Source organism: Gobius niger, assembly GCF_951799975.1.
Source record: "Gobius niger genome assembly, chromosome: 6".
Lineage (NCBI taxonomy): Eukaryota > Metazoa > Chordata > Actinopteri > Gobiiformes > Gobiidae > Gobius > Gobius niger.
In genome coordinates, this window is record NC_136857.1 from 17,655,976 (window position 1) to 17,672,498 (window position 16,523).

Consider the following 16,523-nt stretch of genomic DNA (forward strand, 5'->3'; position numbering starts at 1 on the left):
CTATCGACCACTTTCATGTGCGTTTTGTGTCATTGTCCAGCAGCGGGGTGTTAATAATTTTGGGTTTAAGTGTGTTTTTGTGTGGCTGCGGTCCCTACCTGAGATATGTACTTGTCAGCAGCCAGCACAAGCAGCTTTCCCTCAATTGTGTTGATTTTTAATTCGCCCTGCTGCTTCCCAAATCAATTTTATACAAGTCCTATTCTCATCCCTAATCCACTCCAGAGGTTTATCCCGCACCGATGATAAGGACTCGGTGAGGATCTTGTCTAAATTCCTGTGCTGAGTCGTCTCCAGGCGTGGTCCGACCAACACACGCCTCACCCCGACTGGCCTTTAGTGCAGTTTCTATGGTGACAGACACTAGTCCCATACAAATGGACCTTTTAACACACACAGGCGAACCGCGGCTGCACCGGCCAAAACGTGCTGTTTGGTTTTATTATGAAAGTTTACACAAGCTGACAAGTGTCTTTATGTCAACAATGAGTCAAGAGCGGAGAGTGAAATGACGATCGCGTTTGTTCTTGAAAAGCAGCCATGAAATTATTCCCACAGTTTTTAAATAGAGCAGGCCGAATATCATGACCCCTAATTTCTTCTCCGTATTAGTCGCACATATGACCATCTCCTCAGTTATATGTTGTGTTGCTCACTGCGGACAAGGAACACGCCTTAAGAGTTTGTCCCAGTTGTCAAGCAATCTCAATTTGTTCAATTCTTTACACTTTTGCCACTTTGAGGACAAAATGTGCTCTTGCTGCCGATTGAATCTCACCCGATCACTGGTGCCGTGATGGAGAGATTGCTTACTTATGTTGGACCAATTAAACTAAACTTCGGCAAATCCAAAAAGCGAAAAAACTTGCGTAAATGCATAATTTGGACTTCGGAAAAGTGTTTTCATATTATTCAGCAACAAGAAGAAACACACGCAAGCAGCTTCAATCGCCTTCCCAGGCTAGACAGAAGAAAAAAGATAAAAAAATCAGTGGGTGCGTCATTTTTTTTAGAGAGAGAAAAAGAGGCTGTCAAATCCTTGAAGAAAAATAGCTAAGCCCTGGAGAGGTTGATCAAAGTGGACCAATTTAAGATGGCTGGATTCTCCTGTGATTTCAGCCACTTCTGGACTCCCCTCTCTCGCAGTTCTGGGCTCTAACTTTTACCAGATTGATATTTTCGCGATTTCCCCCAATGACTCGCCGAGGTGTGGGAGTCCAGATGTTTATGAATATGAATTTTGAATGAATTGCATCTTTTGCTGGCAGGGATGATTATTTCATTTTCCAGCTAACTATGTTGGAGTTGCCAATTGTTAGCAGACTGTCGTGAAAAAGATTTGAGTTTCCATTTCCCCTTGTTTTTGTGATATACTTATTTCATTACGTTACTGTGGTAACAGGGGAAGCATTTGAACTTGACTTTGGTGTTACACCACCTCAATTTGGCCCTTGTCAACAGTGGTTTCCCTCTCTTGTGCTGTTTTCAACACTATAGTTTAGTATTTTAAATAGGATGTCGAAGCTGCTCAGATATATATGAGCTTCTTACTCCAACACATTGACTGAGGACAAAATACTTTTGAGTTTTCCGATATTTACCAATTTAAACCTCTTAACTCCCACCGTAACCAAGTGTATTTTATCCAGGTCAGCTTTACCCAAATCCATAAAAGCTACAAAACTGATCTAAATGGAGTTTTTCCCTCACGTTGTCGTCACTTTTTTGAAAAAAAACGTTGTCACTTTATTTCTTGGGTTTTCTTACGTTTTTGTTGTACATTTCTTGCTCCTTTGTGTTTTTTTTGTTGCTGCGTTTTCGTCACACATGTTTTCACTCGTTCATTGCTTTTTCGTCACATTTTTATCGCACTTCTTTTGCATTTTCATCCTTGTTTTTGACACTTTTTTTCAAGAAGCTTTTATCTTTGGGTAAATGGTGGGGGTTCTGTTTTTTCACCCTCAACATCTGCTGTCTCACTGGCTGTCTTGCCATCGCATTTTGGTCTGTACCAACGTACAAATCATTATAAATTCCCATTTTCTTGTTTGTTACATTCTTTCGAGACAAAACGTTCCCTTGCGGCCAGTGTTAGTCCATTATGGGAGCATTTTTGCATTTCCATGGCTTTACTTCCTCTGTATGGTGCAGTTTTGAATGCTCTACAATTGGTAGTCTCACCATGGTTGTTGTATTTAACAGGGCGAACAGCTGGAGTGTGACTTCGGGACAGATCAGCGTTATGAAGCCACCTGGGTGAACAGTTCGGCTGTCAAGTGCAGTGGAGTTACAGTGAGTGCAGTCTTTTCATCCTATCTGGCTTCCCCCCCTTCACCATACCAAGCACATGTGTTTAGGCTGGGGACTGCCACATGTTGTTCCCTCCAGTCGGCGCATCATCAAGTCAGTTCAATTTTAGTCAAGCAGATGAAAAAAAGTAACATTACAAGTACATTCATAGTGGCAGAACAAAAACTACATGAGGCAGGGCTTTGTCACAAGATATTTTCTCTCTTCATTGACATGCGCCTTTTGTGTTCACACATATAATAGTATTATTCAGTTATAAGAAAACTATTTTTGGTTTGTTGGCTCCATAGCCTGTTTTTAACTTGTTTTACTTTAAACCCCTGATTAAAATAGACTATTATTATCACCAGAGACAGCATGAGGGACTTAATGCATGCAGAGCTAAATTTGTGTCTCACGCACACAAAGATAACAGACATGTCGACCATTGTTTTTATTGTTCCATTTATATCCCCATAGCTGTCCACTCACCAAAGGACTCAAGTTTACCACCTGAATCTGCGGAGAGTCGGTGACTTTGATCGTCCCGGGCAAGATATCTTTATAGACATGCTCGAGCCAATGAAAGGTAAGCCATCCCACCAGCGGATGTGGAGACAGGTGGAAAAAAAAAAGACAGCATTTTTTTTCGTCTTTGCTTGAGTGATTTTAACACAAGAAATGTTTTCCTTTAACCAAATCTTTACCAACATAGGTACAGTATAAAGCAAGGAAATCAGGAAACATTACTGTATTTCCTGGACTACACACTTTTTAATTGTTAGGCTGGGGTGCGACTTATACTCAGGTGCGACTTATATATAGAAATATATCATTCCACATGTTTGTTATTTTCACACTGACAGCCGCTAGAGGACGCTCTTGGCTTGTGTACCAGCATCTGCTACCCCTGTACCACTGAAGAGTTAAAAAACGGTAATCGAGCAGCAGAAAGAAAGTTTGGAGTGAGGGAGAAACCTTTGAGGGACTGACGAAAATAGGTTGCTCTTACTGCTATGAAGAAAGAAAAATAATCGCGAGCTAAAAGCTCGATGGCCACAGCTAGAGGACCAAGTTTTCAAATGAGAGCTTGAACAACATGCTGCCGGGAGAGGCTTGTAAACGGTGCATTTATGCCTCCATGCCCAGGTAGTTGCCAAGGCTGGTGCGACTTATACTCCAGAGCGACTTATATATGTTTTTTTTCTTCTTCATTATGCATTATTTGGCTAGTGCGACTATACTTAAGAGCGACTTATAGTCTGGAAAATATAGTTCTCACAGTAAATAGAACCGCTTTACTGTGAAGGAGCTCCCATCTCCTCAGACCTGACACGTAACTCTTCACATCTCCAGCTCTTATCAGCATTATCAAAGAGTGAATTAAAGAAGTGTGATTCGGGACAGTGTCAAGATCATGCGCGATGCTAAATTAAGACTAAGACATGCCGCTAAGTAAGACTAAACCCAGAATTGAACCAGAGCAAACTCTTAAGAAAATCAGACTGGATCGGGGACTGAAGCTGGGCAAAGCCATAAACCAAGAAATGTAGTCTGTCTGAATACAACTACCATGAGAAGATATGGTGTGACTAAATGTAAATTGGGAGCTCCTTATGCTGCTCTTTATACATTTTTACTGTTACCACCAGAAGAAGCCCATGTGCCACCATTGAGTCCCTCTCCATCGTTTAAAGATCACTGAATCATAGTGGGTTTTTTGACAGGTGAAAAAAAAAAGAACACAATTATTGTAGTCATGCTTCACCGGTTCCCTGCATTTGCCTATTCCCATATTAAACACAATTCTGACGTCGGCTGCCTCTGGTGCTCCCAAATTGCACTGCACCTAAGCATGAATATTTTCAATTTGATTAAGGCTGTCGAAAAATAAAGAGGAGGACAAACGGTGCTTTCACCCACAATAATAAATACTCATGTAATAGACACATAATTCCCTGCAAAGTAGTCATTTAACATAATAGTATGCAGCAGCGCTTTATAATTGTACCAAAGGATTATAGCAGACACATAGCACTGCAATTTGAGGTGTTATGGATGATCTTTACAAGCTTTATCATCACCTTTTGTTGAAAAATACAATGTAAGCTCCATGACTACATAATACAAAGCGGCATGCGTTTTGTTTGCTTTGGCTTGTTGTGCGTAGAGGCAATAAAACAAGCCAGCTCGAAGCCGGAGCCTATCCCAATCCCAGATGTTTTTTTGAACAGCAAGCAGCATGCGACTGGCTAACAGGAGACCTAGCCAGCTCTTAACTTGACACAACTCACTTCCCTAACATGCGGAGTCATCAAAAATTTAAAGCGACATTTTTATTTTTTTATCACTAGCATGCAGGCGCTAAGATTTTGAATAGAGCTTGCGAATGCACGCACAGATGCACATGTGGCGATACGAATGGGATTTCTCTCTGGGAGGCGCATTGGAACATGAACATAATCATCTGTTTGGAGCGGGCTTTGTTCTCCTCCGCTGTTTTTTTTCCAAGTGTGTTTTTATAGCCGTGAATATATCATCCTCTAAAAATGCTTATGCCTGTTTCTTGGAGCGCATTGCACATATGGTACTAATATGAAAGTGGCCCAATCAAGCCAGACAAGGCAAATTAGCTGTAAATAATGTCTGTGTTACAGTAATTGTTCCTGTTAACAGTGTGTTTCTGTCTCACCAGTGGAGGTGTACAACTGTGCGGTGGGCAGCTCTGACTGCTCTAAGTGCTGGGGCAGAGAGGACCAGGGCCACCTCTGCAGCTGGTGCGACAACAGCTGTAAACCACGAGATGACTGTCAGCCAATCACAGACCAGTGCCCCGCTCCAGAAATCTACAAGGTAAATTCACACTCTGTTTCACACTGATGAAAGAAGTTTTCTTAATCCGAGTACCGTATTTTCCGGACTAAGTCGCACTTTTATTCATAGTTTGGCTGGGGGTGCGACTTATACTCAGGTGCGATACATAATTTCACATATTTGTTATTTTCATCCTGACACTCGCTAGAGGGCGCTCTAGGCTGGTATAACAGTATCAGCTACTCTGAACACAAAGCCACCAAAAAGGATTTCATATTCTGAAGATTACAATCTGCTTCAAGTAGAGAAATATACATCTGAAAATGGTGATCGAGCAGCAGAAAGAAAATTTGGCGTGAGTGAGAACCTTGTAAGGGACTGGCGAAAAGCGGAGGTTACTCTTACTGCTAGGAAGAAAACAAAAAAAGCTAATCGTGGGCTAAAAGCTAGATGGCCACAGCGAGAGGAAATGGGTGCTTAGACAACGTGCTGCCGGGAGAGGCTTGCAACGGTGCACCAGGGTGGCTGGTGGGACTTATATTCCAGAGCGATTTATATATGTTTTTTCTTCTTCATTATGCATTTTTTGGCTGGTGAAACTTATACTCTGGAGCGACTTATAGTCCGGAAAATACAGTGCTGGTAAATTGTGTGCTGAAAACTTTATAGCTTGGTGTTAGCAGGAGGTGGGTTTAGCCAAATTATGTGCTGAAGTATAGTCAAGAATAGTCTTGGTCATGATGAAGTAAAAAGTAATGACCCAAAGAATTACTGAAGTAAATGTTAAAAACTGAGCAACTGTTTGAGCTGTTTTAAAAATCAAATTTAAGATTTAGTGCAAATGTAATGTGACAGACAGCACATAAAAAAAAAATGAAAATTCCGATAATTACAAAGAATATAGTATCATGGAAATAAATAAATAAAAAATAAACTTTACATGTGTTTTGTTTGTTAACACAAGGCTTTTGACGCTCATAGGGAAGATATGTTCGTTTTTATACTCACCATAATTTCTCAAACTTAGTTAGAAAGTACTGTGATAACATATTCTAAGAAGTACAATTACTTACATTTTTTTACTCTTGTTAATGTGTTTGAGTAGGTATGACTGAGTTCTATCTACTTCTTCTTATAAGTGGCACATGTAAGTGTCAATTTAAACTGCATATACAGAACAGCTATGCAGTTTCTAATGTTTCTGTGTGTAAAGGTATCCAGTTACTTTCTACCTTTGATTGCTGGCATTTGCTTTTCTGGCCTCTCTCTTGTGCCTGTGGCGCTATTTCCCGGCTGTAAAATGGTGAATCATGGGGTCAGAGTGGAGCTGCGGTGCCCTGCGCCCAGCCTGTCCCGTGTCAGATGCTCTGGGACAGTCTGAATAGACTCTCATTAAAACGATTGGCCCAGTAATAACACCAACACTCACTTAAAGCCACTTAGCCCTCGGGGGACACAGCCGAAGTAGATGTGCAGTCACTGAAGAGGGCATGGGAACACCTACTGCCCCGGACAGACGCTCCGGAGGGGATTGGTTCAATGTGTAAGGCTTGTTATGGCATAGAAAAAAAGCAAACAAGAAACACCAGTGGTTTGTGGATTTGCAGCCAAAACGAAGCCGAAACCACATTGGTAAAAAAGAGTGTTTATTTTACACAGGATGTGACTGTGGGAACATCAGACGGGTCAGAGTAACATTGAGGGTATCCTCAGAGGGAGATACAGTGGAGAAAATAAGTGCACGGTTTTAGCAGCAGTAGTAGAAAAATCAAACCTCAGTGTACCAGCCCCGAGTAAACCTTGTGCCAAGAGAATAAAACTGCCACTACTGATGAGTTAGAAATATTTCTGAATCATTAACTCGTAAATGATTTTGCAAATGTTGGTTGGTTTGTTTGTCTGATAAAGCAAGTTTTATTTCATTTTTTCATAAATAATAATGAAAATCATGCAAAATTTTACATCATATTTGGTTTCAATTACGATTTACAGTAATTTGTCAGCAACATGTACAGACTTTTCAGAAAGAAAATGATTAGAGAACTAATGATTAATTGTTGGTGTTCCAGATCACTATTTTGACCCACGGTGGTAGTAATGCATTGAGCGCTTCCAGTTTGTGTTTGCTTTCTGAAAAAAGCTTCTATCTATTCTTGAATTTTTGGGGAAAGGAACCGTGCAAAAACACATTTCAGGACCTTATTCCAACTTTTGATTAAATTTATTAGTTTTTCATTAGTCACAGCCCTGCGCTCTGCACTGTCTTTTGCCAACACTGTGCACCCTATCAGCACCACCACGGGAGCCGGTCATGGGAAGCACGGCTCACATGAAGACCAGTTGGCCTTGAACTTCCTGTAGATAAAACCTGAGAGAAAAGGCGAAGCAGAACAAAGCAGCCCAAACACATACACAAACATCCACGCGCAAATACACACACAGATCCTCCCAATCTGTCCCAACAAACAGGCCATATTGAAGCGTTCATGATTATTCCTAATTCTCTGTAGCTGTCTGCAAACTGTGACTAACGGGACGCGCTGTGAGAGACTAACTTCAGTGGACTCCTTCGGTGACTCAAGTTTCACTCTTGGCGAAGCGTGGGTGCACCATTGTTACATAGGCTTGTTCACACACACACACACACACACACACGCACACACATGCACACACAAACACACACACACACACACACACACACACACGCACGCACGCATGCACATCAACTGGATCTCAGGGGAGGCATGTGGGGAGAGGAGAGTAGGGCTGTGGTTCTCTGTTGTGACTGATGCAACGGTTTGACGGTCTTGTTTTTTCTTAAGAATATCCACAAGGGTTAAACCTCGGAGTTCCCAGGCTTTTAGAGGGAAAACCAGTCTCACCACCAAATATTCACTTGCCTTATTTTAGAATTGATGATCTGACGCTGAATGTTTTTCTGCATCATTTATCCTTAGCTTATTTATCCATATTCATTAAACTCTGTATTGATATTTCCTTAACATCAACCTGCATAGAGAATATGGATTACAGGCATTCATGCTTCAACCAGGCATCAAGCATCTCTCCAATGTATCGTAGTAAAATCAAAATGGTGTTACCACTGTACACACAAAAGCCACTATTCCACCGACTGCGCACGCCACGATCTACATGCACATAATCGACTTTAACCTGCAGACACTTTTGTTTCCACGACACACACCCAAATTTGTTGTGGGCGGCGTCCTTAAGAGTTTTGTATGACGCAATGACAACAAATGTGGACAAACGCTGCCTTCTAATGGGGTTTATGGAATCATTCAGAGGTGCTAAGCTGTAATAAAACAGAAAATAAACCGCTAAATACGAACTATGAAGGTAAGCTACATGCAAATGTTATGCTAACACTTGTTTAAAGGGACTAGTTGCAAGTTGGTCATTTTATGCTCACTACTGCCACCTCAGGTCTTACGCGTAACTGCACCTTCTATATTAAGCTTGTGCATGACGGCACTTCGGACCCGAATGAAGAACTTTTTGAGTGACAGTGCAGGATTTTAGAGGCAGTTGTGGTGAATAGGTCTGGGCTCATTCGTCCCTTTAAGTTGCGCAAACAGTTAATGCTATATGCAAATATTGGCAAAATCCCCTTTTAGAACAGCGGTATGATGTTGTGAAAATATTGAATCTGTATGACCTGCGTGTGACTAGTGAGGGCTGTTCACTTTCTCCCCCCTTTGTCAATCAGCAGCTAGCAGTTTGTAGACGTCACGTTGGTACGATTCAGTGCACTTTGGCCACAGCATGAAGCCGGTCCCAAAACGTATGCCTGGTCAGACAGGTTTGGCCCTGGCCTCCGCTATATGGAAAAGCTTGGGTTGACCAGGCTGATACGCACCTGCCTGTGGAACAAGGCCTAAACATACCATATGCCGTACCATACCACTGGGCAGCTGTGGCTTCTCACCACCATATACCACCGTATAGAGTGCATGTAAATTGTCCCTCGTAAAAAGCGCATTGTGACCATGTCCGTGAAAGGTGCTTTACAAATAAAGTCCTTTTCTTATTAATAAAAAATGACTCAACCGCAATTATTATGCTACCCCTGCTATAATTGCTACTACTGCTGCTTTTGCCGCTTTTAACTTCTCTTATTCTTCTATTTTTTGAGGCTAAAAAAAGTCATAGAATACTCTCTTTAACACAAAGCGTTTCTTTATAGTTTAAGTTGAGTTATTTTACAAAAATATGCCAATTTCTCACCGATGCGACAATATTGACGGGTAAAAGTATCAAGTTGTTTGCAACACTCGTGCAGTTTTGATTGCTTGTTTTGTCATGTGCAATCTCACTCACAAGGCCGCTGTAATAAAATATCAATACCACAGAGGAGGATTTCATTACAGTCTCAACTGTGGCACACATAAAACTTAATTTAGACAAATGCCATCTGTACACAGCATTGACTCAGACAATGAAGACATTTATTCTAATACCCAGTGCCAATGTTTGCCTTCTGTAGGTGTGGGCATAACCAAATATCATCGAAAGGTACAATCCAACAGGAACATTGTTTGGTTTGATTGTGTAAAACTGTGATTAAAACTTTTGGTAACACTTTATTTTAGCACTCACTTATTAACAGCTAATTAAGTGCTAATTAGTGTACTAATTGATGGTTAATTAGCTCTTAGTTAGTGTTTATAAAGCACTTATTAGTCCTTATTTTGCATGACCTTATTCAACATCTAACTAGCTTTTAACTAACACTTTCACATTTATTAAATCTTAATTACTATTTATTAGAAGGTTATTGGACATTAATGAATGTGTTAATACGCTTCTGGTTATACAGGCCTTATTAGGTGTTAATACTACACAAACAGTTGTTACCTGTTTATTACCTCTCGATAAACAGGGACAAATCCTAAGCAAGAAAACAAATCATACGCCGTCTAATTTATAACCAATTAGCTGTTAATTAATTATTTATAGCTAAGAATATGTTCCCCATTCTGAAGTGATGTTTTGATAATAACTAATTAACTATTAGTTCAACACCAATTAAACCCAAATAGGTCTCTATTCTGAAGTAGACTACTCTTCATACCTAATAAATGCAAAAAATAAAAAACAAACACATTTTTACCAATTAATTACATAAAACACAATCAAAACAAACTATTTTCAGAATTTATTTGTATACACAACAGTATTGTAATTTAAAATGAATGCAATTACTTTGCCTATCCACATGAAACAAAAACTGTAAGAAAAGTTCAACGTCTTCTCGGTCAGCACATATGCATAAATGCTGTCTAGTTGTCCAAAAAAGCTGACAATCTTCAAATGTATGCTTGATGTAATGCAACCACTACAGTAACACCACAAGCACAGTCAAAACAATGTGCTTGTGATTGAACTTTTGAACAAACTTTTCAAATAGATCACTTGTTTTAATACTTAACTATCAGTGGCAAAAGCTTGCCTTTTGATTTCAAGCTTTCAATAACTGCCTTTTTCTCTGCTGTGACATTGCTAGCACACCTATTCGCAAATGAGATGAGGGTTTCAGTGGAAGAATCAAATGTTAGGGTCTTGAAGGTGTCAGGATCCACCATGCTGAGCTCTGCGATGGGAGCCGTGTGTTTAATAGTGCCGCGGTCCACATTGTTTGCCCTGAAGGCTTCCGTCATTGTCCTGACCCGCTGGAACGTTTTCAGGACTTGCTTGTACCTTTGGACAGCTTCATCAGGCCTTTTGACTTAGAAAAAAAACAACACAATAATTTACTTGGTAAATTATGCACATAACACTTTAAATATTGTTGTATTAGGAATAACTGCAAAACTACAAACTTGACTTAAAACTTAAACAAATAATTTGAATTTATAAGAAGCCATTTTCCATGACAGTATTACTGAATTTACCCTGATGTGTTCGACAGTTCTGTTTAATAATATTAAATAAATGCAAGACCCAACCCATTACAATCTGTTTCTTAAAATATAACATTTACATGTATCTGTAGGTAGTATCACTCCTGTATTACCAACTAAATACATTTGAAATAAAATTGGCATAGAGTACTCGACATATTATGTTTTCAAAATATTTGAACATTTGTGTAATATATTGTTCAAATAAACATGACAATTCATTCTGTACCTCTCATGTGAGTTCGCCCCAGCACTGCTACATCATCTGAATCATCAGACTGTTTGATTTTTTTCTTCTTCGTGATTGCACCATCGCTGTCAGTCTCGCTTATGTTTGGTGAAGAGGAGACATCGGTGTCCGACAGGTAATTCTTTTCTTTTTTTATTGTAGCTTTGCGTTGAGCTGTAGTCAGGAGAAAGATTAATATCATGCAAATTACCATAAACATTTTATGCATTAGATGCTGCCTGCTTCTTACGTTTTGTCTTGTTTTCTCCCATTAATTGTTGCCGAAGAAAATCCCGCTCTTCCTCGAGATCTTTAATCATTTTCCCTTGCCACTCAATTTTGGCCTCCAGAAAAGAAATTTTGGAAACTGAATAAAAATACAAAACAAAAAACAATAAATATATATATACACTTAACTGAATGTTACTTGTGTTTGTTTCAATATGCATGAATGTTGAACTGCAACATAGAGAACCAATATTGAGACACAGAATGACTTTGGTCACAAATGTAACTACCTCTACCTGTCGAGGTATTATATGCCAAAGTACTGTAACTTTTTTACTACTTGCTGTCATTTGTGGTAACATGTATTATTACAACCACAGGATATACTGCACAAAAGATGTGTGTATATGATATTGGTGTTCATCAAAACAGTACATGGGTTTGCTCATTGTAAGTCTGTTTTAAGTCATGAGCATATGCCATGGCTTTACCAGCCATATCAAATGTCTGGTGCTATCATTGTTACAAGTAGATATCACTGTGTATTACACACATTAGCATAAACTAATTAGTTCAGTTCAACCATTAAATGTATCAAGTATAGTATAGGTAAAACCTGATTCCACACTTCCAGTTTGGCTGCTGCAGCTTGGCAAGCTTTCTCGATCTGTAGGATAAATGGTAAAACAATAATGAAAAGTCACAACTAAAATATTTACACACTACAAAAAGAAATTATAATACAAATATTACCTTCTGGCACATGTTGGGTCAAGTTCAGGGGTGACACTGGTGGCTCCATGGGGGCGCTCTGCTGCTTCTTTTTAGCTTTAGGCTGTAAACAGTAAAAATGGTTACAGAGGACTTCGTGTAATTGTAGATTATGCTGATATTTTTCCTTCAAATCAATTGTGTTCAGCAACAACTTTAATTTCATACTAGAAATTTGTCTGAAATTTCCATTGTCCCAGCTTACAAGTTTTGTTTTTGTTTCAAAGTACCACGATTTAATTTAGCAAGCTAAGCTAATTTGCAGTCCAGAACCACTGTCAGGTTATTTATAAATTACATGTAGATTTGGGCTTAGTACAACAAAAAGTACCACATATACAGTGTCAAGATAATTAGTACCAAAGATTAACTTACCATTTTTCGACTTTAGTAATTCTTCACACAACTCTTTGCTTTACACTTGCTCAGCTACGTATCGGCCGAATGAAGCTAGCTAGATTTGTGCGGGTGATAATCGCGCTCAAGAAGGCGGGTACCTATGCGTTAAGCTGATTGGCTGTATGGTAAATCAATAAATATAAAGACACAATTTTAATTGTTTCTTGATAATGGGAAACAAAGGGTATAAAGTTTACTGAAAAAATATATTAACTAAATTGTACTCAAACAGTGTCTTATATTTTCTACTTACTGTAAGATGGGCATCGATTGGCTGATTTACATGTCAATCAGCACCGGCAGCTGGTGCGGGAGAGAGAAAGAGCAGGCCGCATCGAGAGAAAAAAACAAAACAACAACAGCAGCAGCTAAATGAGCACAGTGGAGTCGAGGCAGCGCGTATCTTTTACACAAGATGCCCAATATTAACTTTTTGAGAAAAATAACTTTTAAGAACCGCCCAGAAGAAAATTTGAAATTTACCAGGTGGTTAATGAAGCTTGGGCTACTTGGAAGGTCAATGAAATGTCCATCGTGCTTCCATGCTATGAAGTTTAAACCACCATATGGAAAAAAAGAGGCTGCATGGTGAGTATTGGTCTACAGTATGGTACAGTCAGTTGGTATGAGTGAGTAGTAAAATGCACATTCTCATGCTAGTCCAGATAAAAAGAAGCTACTGCTTGTGAAAACGAAATGTTAGCATTAGCTTTAGTGCTAACATGCTGTCGACCAAATGCTATCACTGGTAATGTGTCATGGCACAAAGTAAAAAAAAAAAAAAAAACCAGTACACCAGGCGATCTTTTGTGTTATAAAAGACACCTTTAGAGGTAGAAAAAGGATACGATTATGTTTGGTTGCAGTGCACAATGGGGAATGTGGGGCACAGTGGTTTAGCCTGATGGAATAGTTTATCATTTTGGTAAAAGAAAAGTGTATTGTATTTTTCTTTTTTTGTATTTTTCTAAGTAGTAAGTACTTAACTGGTTTTCATTTTTTAGGTTGTGCAGAGACATTTGTCACAGAGGCAAGTCCATCTCCAGGTCCATCAGATGTGGCTCCATATTTCACGGATCACATGTCCAACTTTCAACTTGGATGCATTTCATTTACAGGTAAATTTTGAGAATACAGACATAAAACCGCTAAATAAATTGAAACCATTTACCATAGACAATTAAATAAATACATAAGACACAGGGGACCACACAACTTATGCAGTGCTAAAAGCCAGAGAATAAAAGTGAGTCTTAAGACGAGATTTAAACACTCCGCGGTGGGGGCTGTTCGGATGTGGAGGGGCACACCTTAGGGCCGACAACGTCTTTTCGAAACCACGAGCTGGAGCTGGCCCTCAGACCTCAAAGCGCGTGGGGGGCGGTAAATTTGGATGAGGTCTGTGATATAGTGAGGGGCCAGACCATTCAAAGCTTTGAAAACAAACATTTTTAAAATCAATTCTAAAATTAACAGATAGCCAGTGCGAATACGCAAGGATTGGGGTGATATGTTCACGTTTTTTGGTCCCTGTTAAAAGTCGTGCCGCAGCGTTCTGGACTAATGGCAAACGGGAGAGTGCTTTACGGCCAATGCCTGAGTAAAGTGCGTTGCAGTAGTCCAGACGGCTTCAAATGAAAGCACAACTAAAGTGACGCCTCTCCTCCGAAGAGGGAAAAAAAAAAAAAAGCCGTTCACCTCCGCGAACCCGTTCAAATCGTTCACTGTAAAGACTCGTTCAAAAGAGCCGGATCATTCGCGACAAAGAATGATCAAAGATGATAAAAACCCGATTTTAGAACGCCATTGATCTGTTTATCAATTTTAAATCCCTGTCTATGGTGACGTCAAGGCTGGTGTAATCCAGGTGCCTAATATTGGCCAGCTGAAAGGACTTCCAGCCAAAACAACGTCCCAAATTGTTATCAAGGGCAACATTTGTCAAAAAGCAACCTTTGTCACGGTTCAGTCTGGGACATAGACTGAGACTTGATGTAGAGATTATTCTGGTTATTCTATCATTCAGCTCAACCCTAGTTAAGACCAACTGTTTGCTATCTAAAGACTCCCAATAAACTCCAAACAATGTTAAAGGCGGGGGGACGAGGAAACATAATTGGCCATTTAATGTCCCTTGTATCATGAAGTGATCAAATTATTATTATTATTGTTAATTGAGTTCACATGATGGAGCATTGGTGTGCCTAGCCCAACACGAGGCATGTAAAAAGTTCAATATATTTATGTATGTTTTTTTTTAATTATTATTATTTAAACACTTACATATATTTTACAGATTTGCACAAGGCCTTCGCCTTCGACAAGTGGACATGCTGCAGGAAGGGATTACTGGCAGCTCTGCAACTCTGACCAAACTTGCACATGTACTGCGCAAAGTTTGTAAATCTGCCATGCAAAGGATGAGAAGAAGAGGAAAACAGATTGTAGGAAGGAGAAGAGAAATTGTGCTCATTGATGAAAGCAAATTTGGGCATAAAAGAAAGGTTTGTAAACCCAACTACAGGCTACTGAAATAAGCAAATCAAAAAATCATCAAGTCAATCAAGTTTCACTGCTTGTATACATTTCAGTGACCCCTAGAAATGCATTTGTAATAAAGCTCTCAATTGTACTAGAGGTTGTATCTCAGACAAATGGGATGGTGGGATGCAATACTGCATAATATACCTGTGTATTGATGAGTGACCTGTTGAACAGATATTTTTTACATTTTATTTGATTAAATCTTGTCAATCACTTCCTTATTTTTCTTCTGTGGATTGCAGTACAACAGAGGTCGGGCAAGTTGCCGAAATTCCTGGGTATTTGGAATACTTGGAATCAAAGAAGAAAGAAGAAGACCAATTCTGAAGATTGTGTCCCGCCGCTCAACTGACCATCTTCTACCTCAAATAAAGAGACACGTTCGTCGTGGAAGTTCTATAATTTCTGATGGATGGAGGGCTTACCACACTCTCCGTGATGAAGGATTCACTCACACCACTGTCAACCATAAAGAGAACTTTGTTGATCCACGAACAGGCGCACATACACAGAATTTGGAAAGACTTTGGGGGGTCTGCAAATCCACAATCTGGAGACTTAGAGGTAATCGCACTGAAACCATGCTGAAAGACCATTTAGATGTGATTGAGTGGACATATTGGCGTGGGAACCTTCACAAAAGTGGTCCACTTGGGATGCTTATGCATGATATTAGAAAGGCATTTCCAGTCTAACTAGATCAATATGAAAACTATTTGGCATGTTTTGTAAATGAGCCCATTTTACATTCTTAAACATTGTTTCGCATTTTCAAGAAACAATTGTATTTGTGTTTGTCTGTCGGTTACTATAATCCTTACTGATTTACTGTAGTGGTTGCATTACATCAAGCATACATTTGAAGATTGTCAGCTTTATTGGACAACTAGACAGCATTTATGCATATGTGCTGACCGAGAAGACGTTGAACTTTTCTTACAGTTTTTGTTTCATGTGGATAGGCAAAGTAATTGCATTCATTTTAAATTACAATACTGTTGTGTATACAAATAAATTCTGAAAATAGTTTGTTCTGATTGTGTTTTATGTAATTAATTGGTAAAAATGTGTTTGTTTTTTATTTTTTGCATTTATTAGGTATGAAGAGTAGTCTACTTCAGAATAGAGACCTATTTGGGTTTAATTGGTGTTGAACTAATAGTTAATTAGTTATTATCAAAACATCACTTCAGAATGGGGAACATATTCTTAGCTATAAATAATTAATTAACAGCTAATTGGTTATAAATTAGACGGCGTATGATTTGTTTTCTTGCTTAGGATTTGTCCCTGTTTATCGAGAGGTAATAAACAGGTAACAACTG

The 16,523-nt window shown here is 39.3% G+C and overlaps 1 protein-coding gene and 1 long non-coding RNA gene across 2 annotated transcripts in view; one reads left to right on the forward strand and one right to left on the reverse strand.

Annotated features, from left to right (window-relative positions):
* The window catches only part of plxnd1 (plexin D1), a 124,696-nt gene that overhangs the window by 42,900 nt on the left and 65,273 nt on the right, over positions 1 to 16,523 (forward strand). The window contains exons 10-12 of the mRNA XM_079557741.1: positions 2,203 to 2,292; positions 2,770 to 2,878; positions 4,985 to 5,142. Of these exons, the coding sequence (XP_079413867.1) occupies positions 2,203 to 2,292; positions 2,770 to 2,878; positions 4,985 to 5,142 (357 nt within the window). The remainder of the gene's footprint in view (positions 1 to 2,202; positions 2,293 to 2,769; positions 2,879 to 4,984; positions 5,143 to 16,523) is intronic.
* Positions 11,514 to 12,351, reverse strand: LOC306963980. The gene is made up of 3 exons (XR_013792940.1): positions 12,238 to 12,351; positions 12,101 to 12,151; positions 11,514 to 11,623 (listed from the first exon to the last, which is right to left on the reverse strand). It is a non-coding gene; the product is annotated as an uncharacterized lncRNA (long non-coding RNA).